The sequence below is a fragment of the Benincasa hispida genome, chromosome 3 (genome assembly GCF_027475165.1).
Source record: "Benincasa hispida cultivar pf3 chromosome 3, pf3_genome.v1.1, whole genome shotgun sequence".
NCBI lineage: Eukaryota > Viridiplantae > Streptophyta > Magnoliopsida > Cucurbitales > Cucurbitaceae > Benincasa > Benincasa hispida.
Window position 1 is genome coordinate 18,613,473 of NC_143480.1, and position 15,992 is coordinate 18,629,464.

The 15,992-nt window shown below is 31.6% G+C and overlaps 1 protein-coding gene across 1 annotated transcript; it reads right to left on the reverse strand.

Moving 5' to 3' along the window:
• Positions 1–2,559: 2,559 nt before the first annotated feature.
• Positions 2,560–2,877, reverse strand: LOC150037089 (uncharacterized). The gene has a single exon (XM_090311873.1). It carries the CDS (start codon positions 2,875–2,877, stop codon positions 2,560–2,562), a length of 318 nt encoding a protein of 105 aa, XP_090167999.1.
• Between the last annotated feature and the right edge of the window lie 13,115 nt (positions 2,878–15,992).

Genomic DNA, 15,992 nt, shown 5'->3' on the forward strand with positions numbered 1-15,992 from the left:
ATCGCAGTGTCAAATCTTATATTCCAGGATCTGAATGCTTGTTTCAATCCATAAATGGATCGATTAAGCTTACAGACTTTCTATTCCTGTCCTTTTTTGATGAACCCTTCTGGTTGAGACATAAAAATACTTTCATCAAGATAGCCATTCAGAAAAGCTGACTTGACATCCATTTTCCATATCTCATGGAAATAGGAGAAAAAGTTTCTTCATAATTAACTCCTTCTCTTTGGGAAAAACCTGTTGCCACGAGTTTGGCTTTATAGGTATATACCTTGCTAGTTTGGTCTCGTTTTCTCTTGTAGATCCATTTACAACCTAGGTGTAACCCTATGTGGTTGATCTACAAGTACCCAGACAGATTGAATTACATAGACTCCATTTCATCGTCCATGGCTTGTATCCATTGTTCCCTGTTGACATCTTCAATTGCCTTTTTATAGGTTAATAGATCCTCTAAACCATCATCTTGTATGATGTTTTGAGTTTATGTTAAACTCATGTAGCTTCAGGTTGTTGAATAATCCTCCCACTACGTCGAGGCATCCCCCACTCTTGGGATGGACGTGACGGGAAAACAATCGTTGTTGATGGACTAACTTGATCAAAAACTCTTGTTAATCTTTCTGTAGTATCTTTAGTCAGTTCTTGTAATATTAGTTTACTGCGAGGTAGATGATTTTTAATATGAACCTTTTCCAATAATGTAACATTTGTTGATACAAATAATTTATCTTTTTGGGGATCATAAAACAATCCTCCTTTTGTTTCTTTGGGGTATCCTACAAATAGGCATAATTTCGAACGTGTTTCCAATTTCTTAGGATTCTATACCAACACATGTGCTAGAGAACCCCAGATACGGAAATGACGTAAACTCGTTTTGCATCCTTTCCATAATTTATATGGTGTTTCTGAAACACTTTTTGATGGAACAACGTTCAGAATATAAACTGCAGTCTGTATTGCATAACCTTAAAAGGATTAAGGTAACTGAGCATAACTCATCATAAACTGAACCATGTCTAACAAAGTTCGATTTCTCCTTTCTGCAACACCCTTTTTTTGTGGTGTTCCAGGTGCTATGAGTTGGGATTGAATTCCATGATCTATTAGATAGTTCTGGAATTGCAAATCTATATACTCACCACCTCGATCAGATTGAAGTGTTTTAATTGGTTTACTTAACTGATTTTCAGTCTCAACCTTAAATTCTTTGAACTTTTCAAGAGTTTCAAACTTATGACTGATTAAGTAAATGTAGCCATATCGAGAGTAATCGTCAAGTACTGATATCCTCCTCGAGCTTTAACATTCACGGACCACATAGGTCTGAATGTATAAGTTCGAGAGGCTCTTTGGCACAAAGATCTTTGTCAGAAAAAGATCTTTTAGTCATTTTTCCCCAAGACATGATTCACATGGAGGTAGAGAATTGTCTTCTGACTGATTTAGATGATCATTTTTAACCAATCTCTCAATCCTATTGAGATTAACGTGACCAAACCTAAGGTGCCAAAGATAGGAATTAGGAGAAATTTTCCGCTTTTTATTATGAGTCTCAATCGTTTTAAACATCTTTATATTTAAAATGGCTCTAGCTTCAGTTGGTTATAATATGTATAAGTTATTTTCAAGTCCAGCATAACAAATATGAACACCTCTTGAATAAACAAACACTTCATTACATTCAAAAGATACACTGTACATATTTTCTAATAGACAAGAAATGGAGATCAGATTTCTTTTCATCTTTGGTACATAGAACACATTCTTAACCAAGATAAAAGAATCTCCAAAAAACAACTTTACATCTCTCACTGCTTCAACTGAAATTACTTCACCTATTCCAACTTGAAAGTCATCTCATATTCAGAAAGTCTTCTCCAAGAACTAGTTTCCTATAGAAAAGTGCAAACATGATTAACGGCGCCTGAATCCAATATCCAAGTAAGGTGAGAATTTTCCACTATACATGTTTTAACAATTAGTAAATCAAATTTACCTTGTTTAGCCTTTTCTGCTTTCTTTTCAGCCATATATTTTTGGCAATTTCATTTCCAATGCCCAATTTCTCCGTAATGGAAACATTTTCCTTTGGGAGTTTTGTTTTTGTTTTTCTTTGCAATGGCTTTTTTTTTCCCTTTTCCTTTCTTCTTCATTTGTATGGTTTTATCCTTAGAAGAAGAAGGACCAGCTTTCTTATCATCAGTGGGTTTCGTACCTGACGTTGACCCCTTATAAAAAAATTTCGGTTTCAAAATAACGTTTATTTCTTTTTCCTTCAATTTCATCATTGATTGATAAGTCTGTTACTCATTCAACAGCGTCGTTAAATTATAAGTGATTTTGTTCATGATGGCGTTTGTCCTAAACGACAGATCACTCTCTAGGAGAGACTCCAGTTTCATGCTCACTTGAATTGTCTTGTCTATCATCACCCCGTGAGCCTTCACAATTAAAATGAACCATCATGTCAAGAACGTGTTCTCTTACGTTGGTTCCATCTTTCATGCGTGTAACATAAACAAACTTGATGGCTTCATATCTAACATAAAATTACGGTTGCCCAAACATCTCCTGTAATGATGCCATAATCTTACGAGCGGTGGGCACGACCTCATGCTTCTTGTTGAGTACTTCAGATATACTCGCCAAGATATAGGCTCGAGCTTTCTCGTTCGCCCTTACCCACCTATCATAGACGCTCAAAACAATTTGGGTGGTTGTTGAACTAGGAACTGGAGGACACTCCGCTGTCAACACAAACCTCAAATCGTCTATAACTAATATCGTATTGAAGTTTGACTTCCAGTTCGAATAATCCTCTCCATTTAATTTATCAGAAGCAAGCAATTGTATGATTGAGTTCGACATTGCTGAAAGATTTTAAACAAACTTTATTAAATATGCATCTAAATCCATTTTAAGGAAAACTAATAAAGTATCCAATAAATCTTTATTTATTTACAATGATACTTAAATGATTTAGAACAATTGCTACCGAGGGGCGGGCAAGAATTCCTTCATAGAAGAAAGACAGTTCTTGACCAAATACTATTTCCAGAATAACTCATATTTCAATAGTTATTTTTGGCTATCGCTTTCGGTTAAGATCTTTACTAACAATTAGTAATTCTTGTAAGTGTGACTCGCCATTTTCAGATCTTATAGGACGATATGAATATGCCTTCAAAATAGAAGACAATATCCAAGACGGAACTATAAGACCCTAATCATTTTATTGAAGCTTGGGTTGTTCTGAATCCTATGTTACAACCTTCTGTGGGGATCGCCGCAGTTAACGACTAGCTAGTGCCGCCTAAAAACGATAGCAGACGCAACATAGGAATCTCATGGTTCAAACTAATGGAGGAGACCGTAGGACAATGTTGACACATTTCCTTCACCCACTTACTATGAACTGCATCCCTCATTCACCTTGTTATTGACCCATGCAAACACTTTTCGAATGGAACTGTCGAGGTAAAATCGACACGAAGTCGAGCATGGATCTCACACCGTGAACTCTTAAGGACGTGAGAGCTAATAACTATATATCAAATATATTGTTAATCCCCCACTGAAGTGTTCTAAAAGTTTGGGTATTTTACTTAGGTAAGACGGCTAATTTCATACAACCTAAGTCTAAGTGGTTTATCCAAGTATAACTCTTATAATTGGATTTAACCTATAATGTCTAGGTGATAAACCCTTTTATTACCTCACATCGCTCATGCAAGCTCATAAAATCAGTTAACAACTCTCAATAATTTGGTCATAATCCCCAGGTAGGAGGTGTTCCATAAACCGTCAACTTAAGTACCCCTAGCCTTAGACAGGTTTATGAATCGATATGAGTTTGCAACCCTATTTCATAAGGTAACAATCTATTTTAACTATTAAAACTAGTTTTTAACCTAAGTGAGCATGCAACTGTTCTTTGTTATAAATTTTAAACGCCTAACCAATTTTTAAAACAACTAACAAAATTTTAGACAAGCTAAACATCCACAATATTCAACAAAGGCATCTAGTATAACTATTATATTAAACATAACCCTAACATGCATACTATATATTATAACATTTATAACATACTTTCAATGCATGTAACATACTTCCTACAGTGGGGTTTTAAATCTACATGGCATACTGTAAGCATATATATGATTTATTTAATTATTACATACATCACATTCATAAACAACTAAATATTAACTGATATGATTTTAGTTTTGGCATAAACAAGGAAACAGAGCAAATAGATGCCTAACTATTACAAACAGCTTCAAAATCGTCTTTGAACTGCTCGAACCACTCCAAACCGAGCCCAAGCATTTTGAACCCGACTGGATGAGCCTTAGCACTGTAGGCAATCGTCTAATACCATCGCCTTGTGTTGAGAAAAGGTACACGATCGCTTAATATCTTATGTCTATCGCTTAGCTCTCGGGTAAAACTACACGATCGCTTAACACCATCGCCTAGCATTTCATGTCTTCGTTTATTGTATCCCGCAGCTAGACGATCGCTTAGTTCTATCGCATAAAACGTCATTGTGTCGTTTAGTGTCGTAGCTAAATGATTACTTAGCACTATAGCATAGCACTTCATCGCATCGCTTAGTGCACACCGCAGCTACACGATTGTGTAGCGCCATCATATAACACCTCCAACGTATTGTTTAATTCCCACGCAAAAGCTAAATGATCGCATAGTGCTATCGTATAGCATTTCAATGCATCGTTTAGCTCCTGCATGTACACGATCGTTTAACGTCCAACATCACAAAACCAGTGCCCACTGCTATACGATCATCTAGCTTTTCTTCACATCGTGTAACGACTGGAACTAGACTATCGCTTAGCAACTGAACCTCAATAACGATATTGAGTAGAAGCTGAAAACTGAAATAGCAGCTCGGCCTTCTTCACTTGTTTCTTCAATTACATCTTAATTTCAACTCTAATGACTTTAAATAAATTACAGACTCTTTCTAACAGATATAAGCTCATGAAACAAGAGCCAACTACAAATTTAATTGAGAAATTAAAAATAATTAAAATGCCAAAACTCAAAAAACCATATCAGTGTATTAGTTTCATATATCTCATGAAAAACACCCACCATACCAAAATTAAAACGAATTTAATGTTTATATGATGCTCTGATACCAATTGTTAGAGTGTAATAACATACAATGGAAGTATCAAGGATTCATAAGTATTTAAATTCACTAATTTTGGCAGAAACTAAAGTATGTTCATCTAAATAAGAGGGTTTTAGATCATACCTTTGTAGAACTCTTAAAGATCTCGATCAAACAGCAGCAACCTTCTCCAAAGATCACCGTGAACTACCTCAAGATCTTTTTCACTATCCTCTTGGAGTTTTAGACCAAGTTGTGGGACTCAAGAACAGCTTGAAGCAAGTAAAACTGATGGAGAAGCTCATGGCACTCAGTTTTGAAGAACTTTCTTCAACTGAAATTTTCTATCAAAATTTCTGTCAAATGTATCACCTCAAAAACTCTCCATTCTTCCTTATTTATTGCAGATAAACATGCAAAGAAGAAATGTGCATGGCTTGCAGCTCATACTTGGAGTTAATGAAGTAGAGAAAATGGGCTTTGCGTGAGCATAAAGAAGATGATAATGGAAAAACATGAAAAAACATTTTATACATGTTTTCTAATTTTTCAATTTTATCTTAAAATCAAATTTTTATTTTAAAATCATATTGATTTTAAAACTGAAAAATTAATTTAAAATTAATTTCATAAATTAATTTTTTCACAAAACCATCTTCATATGTTAAAATCATATTTAAATATATATTATCCTATTTCGTTTAATTTTAATTTGAACGTTTCAAATTAATTTCTCAAGCTACTCTAAAGCTTAACCATTTACGAGCTAGTAGATGGACCTCGCGGACCTATAGATCATGGACTCTAACGATTCGAGATTAATTGGCTAAACTCATTAGACCGATCTAACCCACATTCGTTAACTAATGGGACACTCCACTATAGCCCATAGTTGAACTCCTCTCACTGTAGATATATTATGTCCACTTTATAACCATAATCAGTAAGTCGATCTTTCACAGGTTGTTCGTAATCACAACTGGTTCAAAATAACCGTTTTACCTCTGTGAATATATCTTGTTTCTTAAGTTCCTACTGGCCCTCTAATGAACAATTTTGATTCATAATCCTTATGAATCAAATCCTTTCTCTATCATGAAAAGGCGGAACCCCGATTGTTCAAGACTTGGAATCAATACTTAAGAGAACATCCTATCTGCTAACCCTAAATCGGGTAGGAGTGATTCTATATCATACATCCACTGTACTCCATTATGAAAAGGCAGGGCCCCAATTAGCATACTCCATTAACAATACATCCACTGTATGAGCGCACTTCTGAAGTCGGCCCCATCGCTAGTGAATATATATCATCAAATATATATGCATTTTCATGCAATGAAATAACCTATTAATTCAAAATAACACACTAGATCTTAAAAACTAATGTCACTCACATTAATTCAATGAAATTGTTACTTGTCTTTTAATATTATACTTATATGAGATTTGAACCAATCAGAAAAGTCTCATTGGTACCTTCCGTATAAATCAACCTGACTTTGAGCTTCATGTCGAATGAGTCTTAAATATTGCCTATAAGAAAGAGACATGTCTCAATTTTCTATATCACACTTCATATCAAAATCATCAATTACAATAGAATATTCAAAACATACTTTCGATAAGATTTTAGTTCCATGCAATTGTTCAAGATGTACCAATGTACACTACATTTCTCTTCTCTCAATAATGTCCTTACTCTTTATGCTCCTAATGGTCGCGTATTTTGTCTAAACATTGAAAATTCACCACATATCTCATTCTCTGGAAGCTTATCATCATTTCTTTCATCTCTATTGAACCTTGTCTTAAATCCAATTATGTACAAATAACTAAATACCAATTATTCATTCATTATATACGCTTCTGCTATAGATCCCTCAGGACGTGCCTTGTTTCTTACGTATTGTTTCAATGTCTATAAAATTCTTTTGATAGGTTATATCAAACTATAACTAATTGGACCTGCAACTTTTGTTTCATAGGGAAAATGGACTGCTAGGTGTACCATTACATCAAAAAATGCCCGTGGAAATATTTGTTCAAACTTACAAAGTATGATTATAATGACTCTTTGTAATTGATCTAAATCCCCTATAGATATTGTTTTTGCACATAGATCACAGGAAAATTTTGCATAACTCAACAACAACAGTGAACACATCTTTTTTTAAGTATGCTCGAATACCAATTGGAAGAAACCTCTAAAGCAGAACATGAGAGTCGTGAGTTTTTAGCCCTCATAGCTTTCCATCTTTCTTATTTACACATTTTGATATATTTGATACAGACCCATCAGGAAATTTAATTGATTTTATCCACTTACAGAATGCAACCTTGTCAGTAGTAGTCAATGTTTATGCAGCGTATGGCTTTACAACTTTATCTCTTACATTTTTCAAGTGTAGTTCTTTTCGTATATTTAGATCTTCTAAATCCAAACGAGTATTAGTTGTATCCTTATTCTTTCCCTCAATATTTAACAATGTGCCGGTCAAATTATCACAAATATTCTTTTCGATATGCATAATATCCAATTTATGTCTCATAAAAGTATTTACCAATATGGAAGTTGGAAAAATATACTTCTTTATTCCAATTTAAACTTCATTTCCATTTTTATCACGTTTCATTGAATTTTTACTAAGCACGGAAAAGTTTAACAAGTTTACCTCTCGTAAGATATTTTCTCCATCCATGAAAACTGGAGAAGGTCTACATTCCACTTTTCCATCATATTGTTTGCTCTTGCACCAACTGTGATTATCTAGAAGATAAGTCGATGCCCTATAAAATATTGCTTTCCTCTTAGCCTTAATGATGATGTATCCTCTTTAAAAATAGGGCATGCTTGGTAACCTTTGCTACTCCATCCAAATAGGTCATCATACGCAGGAAAGTCATTAATAGTCCACAATAAGCTCGCACATAATTGAAAGTATTTGCTGCTAACACAATCATAAATGTGTACACCATCATTCCATAACTTCTTTAACTCTTCAATCAATGGCTGTAAGTAAATATCAATTTCTTTTCCAGGAGATTTCGCCCCAGGTATAAGAAGGGAGACAATGAAGTTTGTCTCTTTCATGCATTTTCAAGGTGGCAAATTGTAAAAAATGAGCACCACTAGCCACATACTATACGAAGTACTCATATTCTCAAATGGATTGAAGCCATCTGAAGCTAGTTCTAAACAAAATTTTCGTGGGTCTGAAGCAAACTGAGAAAACTCATGATCAAAATGCTTCCACCCTTCAGCATCAGCTGGATGTCGCAACACTCCATTAGTTCCAACACATTTATCTTTATGCCACCTCATTCCAGGTGCAATATGTTTAGATGCGAACAATCGCTTTAATCTTGGTATTAAAGGAAAATGTTGTAAAATTTTATGTGGAATCTTTTCATTTTTTCCATCTTCAACTTTGTGCTGAGACTCACCACATACTGGACATTGTTGCCAATCGACAAATTCTTTCCAATATAGGATGCAATCATATTTGCAAGCATGAATAGACTCATAATTTAATGTCACATAATTTTCTTTTAGCTTCATAGAATGAACTAGGTATAGATGCTCCAATGAGAAGTGCTTCTTTTAACAATTCAAGTAACAAATCAAACGACTTGTTAGTTCAACCGTTAAAAACCTTAATATGCATCAACTTCACCAAGAACAACAATAAAGAGAATTTTGTACAACCAGGGTACAACTGGTTATGTGCTTCATTTATTAAGTCTTTAAATAAGCTTGAATTGTTATCTCTTTCTTAGGCATTGGTGTGCATCTCATTCTCGTTATCTTCTTCATTTACATCGTCAATTGGGCACTGTAAATCATTTATAATATTCAAAATTTCATTTTCTTCATCTATAACATTCATCTCTGTCGTACTTAATCCATCATAATGTGTTAATTGAGATATGTGACTCTCGTATCCTCTAGACAAGTTGATTGAGTCTCCATGATATACCCATTGATGATACGATGGAGAAGTTCCATTGATGAATAAATTTCGTTCAACTCCATCTATTGGCTCCCACATTGCATTCATACATTTTCTGCATGGACATCTTGTTTCTCCCGAGTTATTAACATGAAGTTTTACAACTTCATGGAATCAGTGTACTCCTTCTGCATACTCAGTTGATAACTTGTTTCTAATCTTAATACACTCTTTATTCATTCTTAATATTATATGTGATAAGTTGAACCTGTAACGAAAAATGATGAAAATAAAAAAACCCCACTGTCAGCATATGACTGATAAGAGTTTAGATGTGATTGGCACCTACTCATAGTTGGATGCTCGCATGACACTCGTGGGGGTAAGCCAAAACAAAGATGAGTAACCAAGATCAACACAAAAACAGAAGATGAATAAAATGTGCAAGTTCAATGCCTGAGTCAAAGAAAAATCTAAGGCAAGAGTTAAGTTGAGAATGGTACTTGCTCGTACTTAGATGTCCGCATGATACCCATGAGGGCAAGCCAAACTGAAGGAGAGTAACACGGATCAACGCAATCCATAAATAATATGTATTTAGTAAAATAAAGAGTAACAAAGAGAGATTTTATGCTTATGAACCATGGGCGTGGTATTAAAAAAAGGAAATAAGAAAGCCTTGAAATGAGTAAGGGAATTTTGAAGAATAAGCTTGCCATATTCAAATTTAGGAAATGTTTTTGTAGGAAAGTGAATAGAGCTTTGAGGCAAACTATTGGTCATGAATCTTAAACTAGGAAGCATGTTGGGAGGTCAAGTTAATGCATTAATTTGAGTTGAAATATACGCTAAGACTTTAAATAGATGCTTGAGGACAAGTATTGTTCTAAATTTGGGGGTGTGGTAACTTGTAGAAGGACAAGTTATTGTACCTCTTTATTTAGAATAATTAAAAAAATCAGAGGAAAATGTATTAACTTGATATGAAATTCATGTTGAGAATTACACTTGCATTCATACGTTACAAAACTCATTTATCCTGATAAAATTTAACATTTTTTAGCATGGAATTTATGATGAAAAGTAGCAAAAATAAACCAAAGAAACAAAAGTTACAGCCATGGACGCATATAAATTGATCAAATCAACTCCAAATCTTGCACATAAAGAACCATGCGATGAGCAGAAATACGAAGAGAGAAAACGATAAATGTGTGGGCCGTGGATATCAAATCAAAATGCAAGTTGGTAGCTGATTTGAGATAATCGCGATAGAGCCAATGAACCTATGATGCGAGTAGTCAGCACAGCAGGGCATGGAATTAAATGCAAAGGTGTCAGAACTAAAAGAATCTAATTTCTCACGGAAGCGTGTGAATGTCATGCAATTGATTTTCAATTTTGAAAAACATCAAAATACAAAGAAATTTATACAAAGAAAAATGCAGGATAAAAATCTATAATTTAAAGCATGCTTTTGGAGAGGAGAAAGAGGGAAGATAAAGACTTACCCTTGAAGAACTTTTCTTCACGTTTATCCTCTCCACAAATCACGAACAGCGGGATCTTCTCTGCACGAACAAAAAAACTCCTCTCTTGAATCCAAACGAACATGAACACACGAACAATGAACTTCTCTAGGTACCACCACTCAAAGTCCTTATTATTTTAGGACAAGAGATATAAGATGTGTGGTCTCCTTTATTTTTTTAGGGAGAGTTTTTTCTGTGTGAGAGAGATTTGGGAAGAAGATGAAGTTCCAAATAAAAACTCTTTTTCTCTTCTTTTTAAAAAACAACAATTGAAAATTTGAATTAAAAAAAAACTTCTATGTTTTTTTCAGTATGTGAGAGTAGAGATGTCCACAGGGTGGGGACGGGGATCGTCTTCCCCGTCACCTTCCTCGCCCTCTATTTCAATCCCCATCCCCACAAAATTCCCTCAGAGACTAGGATGAGAATTTTCCGATCGAAAATTCGCGAGGATCGGTTTCCAGTAGGGAAAATTTTCTCTTTTTTTAAATTTTTTTAACAACTTTTAACTTATTTGTGCTCAACCTTAATGAAAATTTATTGTCAAATTGGTCATTTCAAATGCATTCTTTTCAAAGAAAATTTTATAATTTTTTCTAATAAAAACAATAATATTTTATGTGCAAAGATATACTTAAAAATTTAATCTCATAATTTCTAAATTTAAATACTACAAGTCTAGCCTTATACTTAAACATTATACCATCCATTATCATAAAAGTAATAAAATTTTAAATACTAAAAACATACATATCTTTAAAATGTATTAAAGTATGAAAATGTTGAGATGAAAAGTAGAAAGAAGTAATTGTTGATATATTATGTATGTATGTATGTACATATGTATGTGTGTATGTCATATGTGTGTTAGTTTAGTATATATATTCATCAGGGTGGGAAATCGGTGCAAGGACGTGGTCGGGATCGGGGTCGGGGGTCCCTGTTTAGTCAACGGGAAAAAAGTCCTCCCTAGGGTCCCCGCAAGGTTTGACCCGCAGGCATCTCTACGGGAGAGATTACGTGATTGGAGATCAAGTTATAACTCCCCATCACTTCATAAAATAACTCTCAAGGAGTTTAGTTGATTATTTAAATTATATATATTAAATCTAATACAATATATAAATAATATTAAATAATATTAAATAATTTTTATTCAAGAATATGTGATAAATCTGCAAATATTTATATAACTTAATTAGCATGAAATATGTATGACCATTCAAAAGGTTATATATTCAAATTTTCATCCATGTTAAAGTTATAAAAAAAACTTTAGAAAAATGACGAAAAGAAAAGCGAGACATCTCAATTCCATTATAATGATCTAAAAACTTAAGTTAGTGGATGAACGCGAATCTAATTATATATTATCTATCATAAATGGAGATAAAATGATTCAAATTACTCACTACGAGGAAGGCTTATAAATTAAGTTTAACAAATTATGCATTTAATATTTAGTTTAGAGAAAGTTAGAATTTAGTCTCAACCACCTAAAAAGTTAAAAGCTCATTTTTATATTTTAAGATAAGTCATAGTCTAAAAAACAAATTGTATCGAACTATAATGCATATTTATGTGATTTTATAAAACCATAATGACCCATTAAGAGATTTTACATTTTCAAATTAATTAATAATTAAAATATCATTTTGATCTTTCGAGATAATTTTAGAAATTATCTAGACAATTAGTTTATAGTTTATCTTTTTCTAAAACTTTAAAAGTTTGAATTTAAAATTTATAGAAAATAAATAAATTATATGAACTAAAATTTGACTATTAAAATTAGAGAGATTAAAATGGAATAAAGTTGAAACTGTATTTACCCAAATGAAATTTAGAAATATATGAAAGACGTCAATTTTGATAAAGTGGGGGTGTCGATTGAACCGATTTTTAAGTTATTATTTCCCATTCCCTTTCATGATTCATCTTAATTTTGTTTTAAATTTGGGTTTGGATTTGCTTGTTGTTTAATCAAAATAATTGCACAAAAAAAGCGGAAGGAAGTAAAATAAATGATAACGTAATACGATCCTCTTTTGTTTGCATGCAGCATTAATTTCAAGTTCATTAAAAAAATTATAATAAAAAAAGAATCTGACCAAAAATGACGAATTCAAAGTGGCAACATATTGAAAGGCACGTTGATAATTTCATACTGAAAAGAAAAAATGGGAGATTCATAAGATACTGAGTTTGCTATTCTACTGTGACAGATTCAAAAAATTTGTATAGGAAGCACCATACGTACTAAGAAAAAAATTGACCCATCATTTCGAGGTTGACATTCATCTTTTCGTAAATATATTTTACAAACTTCTTTTAGAACTACAAAATTCATTTTGAATATTATAATCATAATTATAAATTTTGGTTAGTAACCAAAATTTACGAGTTGTTTTCTAAATTATTTTTTGTATAAGATCTATCATAACTAAATGTGATTTTCTTCTTGAAAGATGATGATAGTCTCTATTGTTATTTTTCTTTTATAACTAATCCCACCATATTTATTTTGAGTTTAACTCTACAAAAATATTAATAATAAAAATATTAAAATTTATGGAAAATATCAATTTATATTCTCGACTTTGAAGATTATATCAATTTAAACCCTAGATTAATAATTGTATCAATTTAAACTTTTATGTGTTGTACCAATTTAAACCTCAAACTAATAATTGAATCAATTTAAACCGTGAACTTTAAGAGTTGTGTCAGTTTAAACCTTGAACTTTCATAAATGTATCAATTTAAACCCTACGTTATGTTTGATATAGATAAACATAATGTAAGACTTGCAATCTCATCAATTAACATCCAACTTAACATAAGTTTGATTGAAAAAAATTAAATGTTTTACCTGATATTTTTCAAATTAAATCTAAAGAAAAGTGTAAATTGATTGAATTATGAAAGTTTAGGGTTTAAATTGATAAACTTATGAAAGTTCGAGATATAAATCGATAGGATTATTAGTTTGAGGTTTAAATCAATACAACCTGAAATTTAGATTTATATTATACAATTATTTGTTTGAGGTTTAAATTGATATAACCCAAAACATTCAAAGGTATAAGTTGAAATTTATCCTAAAATTTATTACAAATAATAAACTAAAAATCTGACAACATTTCAAAACATACTTATCAATGAGTTATGTGAAAGTGAAATTACATGAAAAACAATAAACTATACAGTTGAAAACTTTTCTAAATTTCGCCATGATATATTCCAGACACGGGAGGAGAAGTGTGGAAAACCTGTACCCAAAATGGACTTTAAAAAATTAAATGTATTGGATGGAATTCGAAGCCGCTGTCTAGATAAAAGTGAGCATTAAATAATATGATTACCTAACAAATATGTATATAATAAATTCGGACAATAATGTAGCGTAATATTCAAATTAATATGGTTGTTCTAGTTCTAGAAGAAGGTCATCTAGTTCATTTATCACGTGCCATATCTCGCTATATGATATCTAACAGAGATTTTTTTTAAAAATGATAATGATAAAATTAATATAAAAAAAAATTAACAGCTAAAAGCCTGGTTTCTGCTTCTGCCATTGAAAGCCTGAACAACATGGGAAAAAGGAAACAAAAGTTCTTCAAACAAATCAACAATTAGAATTCTATCAATTACCCATAAATTTTGTGAAAAGTTTCAATTATGTCCTTAAACTTATGGTATTAATATTTGATTTTGAAATAGTTCAAAAAATATTCTTAGAAAGTTAAGTTTTATTTATTTATTTATTAAAACAGCAATTGATGTAAATTGACGAGATAGTTGATGTGTAAAATTAAAATACACATACTACATTATTTGCAAAATTTATAAGATGGACCATGCACATAATTGACGTGACACTTAACATATAAAAATGGATTGTATCAATAACATTATAAATTATATCAACAATATATATCATTTGAGTCGTGATAAGAAATGAGAATTAATGGTTTTAACCAACAATAAAATTAAAATTAGGTTGGTAATATTGTCACCTTACATCTTCCAACTTTTATGCAATAGTCTCAGTACAATTTCTAGAGCATTTTATATAATTTGACCTATATAAATATATTAAACTGATCTTGGTAAAATACATAGTTAGTTCAGGATGTTTATCAATTTGATCTTTTGTATTGTATTGACTAAACTGAAAATTTTATTCACTTTATATTAGCTTCCTCTGGAATTTATTTTGTAAACACTAAAAAAGTGATTATGAAAAATGTTTCCACTGTTTTCAGTGTTTTAAGAAAATTGATTGTATATCAATTTAGACAAAATCATTTTTACAATTGTTATTATATAAAGTATGATCAACCAACAAAATTAGTGACATTGAGATTGTTTTCTTGAAATTACTGCCTCCTCTATCTTTTGAAATTCTATTATATCCTACTTTTTAATATTCAATTTTGAAATGTTAAATAATGTCAATTACATTGTTTTGATTTGATGTATTCCCTAATTTTAATGGGAAACACTTAAATTTATTTGTTCATTTGTCATATAGTAATTAGGAGGGAGAAGCTTGCCAAAATGTGAAATAAGTCAAAAATATTAGAGTTGCGTAGAAATATAATATATGCAAAAGTCATCTCACATTTAATTTCATCATTTACCTTAAATATGAATATCTCAAGTATACGTTTTACTATATAGCCTTTATATCTTTAGGTTTCACTGAGATCTCTTACCACTGAAAACCAACATGTTAACCAAATAAGATGTAGGAAAAGAAAGAGATTGTTTATGCAATGAATTATGAAGTATTTCTATAATTATATGAATACGGTTCATTTGAATCTAAACGTGCATGAACTTACTTTCTTATTTTACTTAAAAAAAAATACCTAATACATTTATTATTCTTATTTGCATATAAAAAATTTCACCACGTAGAAACATATTTAAAATGACTTTTCAAGCACTTAACAAAAATTTTAAAATACTAAAACAAAGGTTTTAAACCTAATTTAAAAATTTATTCCAAACTAACTAGCTCACATTGATCTGTGGTTGATTAATAAGGTTGCAATTTTTGGATGTTTAAAAAATTTAGAATGAAGGTCAAAAGAGGAGAAAAATAAGGAGAAAATAGAGAGAGTAATAAAGTGAGCAAAGTGTGGGGTAAGATTTTTGGTTTTAAAAAAATAAGGTGGAGGAATATTTTGGTTTATCTTAAAATGGATCAAATTTTGTGCATCCTACTTTAATCAGAATTCACAATTAAATAAATAAATAAATATATTGAAAAAGATGTAGGAAGAATTTGTGACTATAAATTATAGTTGAACAGTTACATTTATATTGCAAGATAAATGTAGT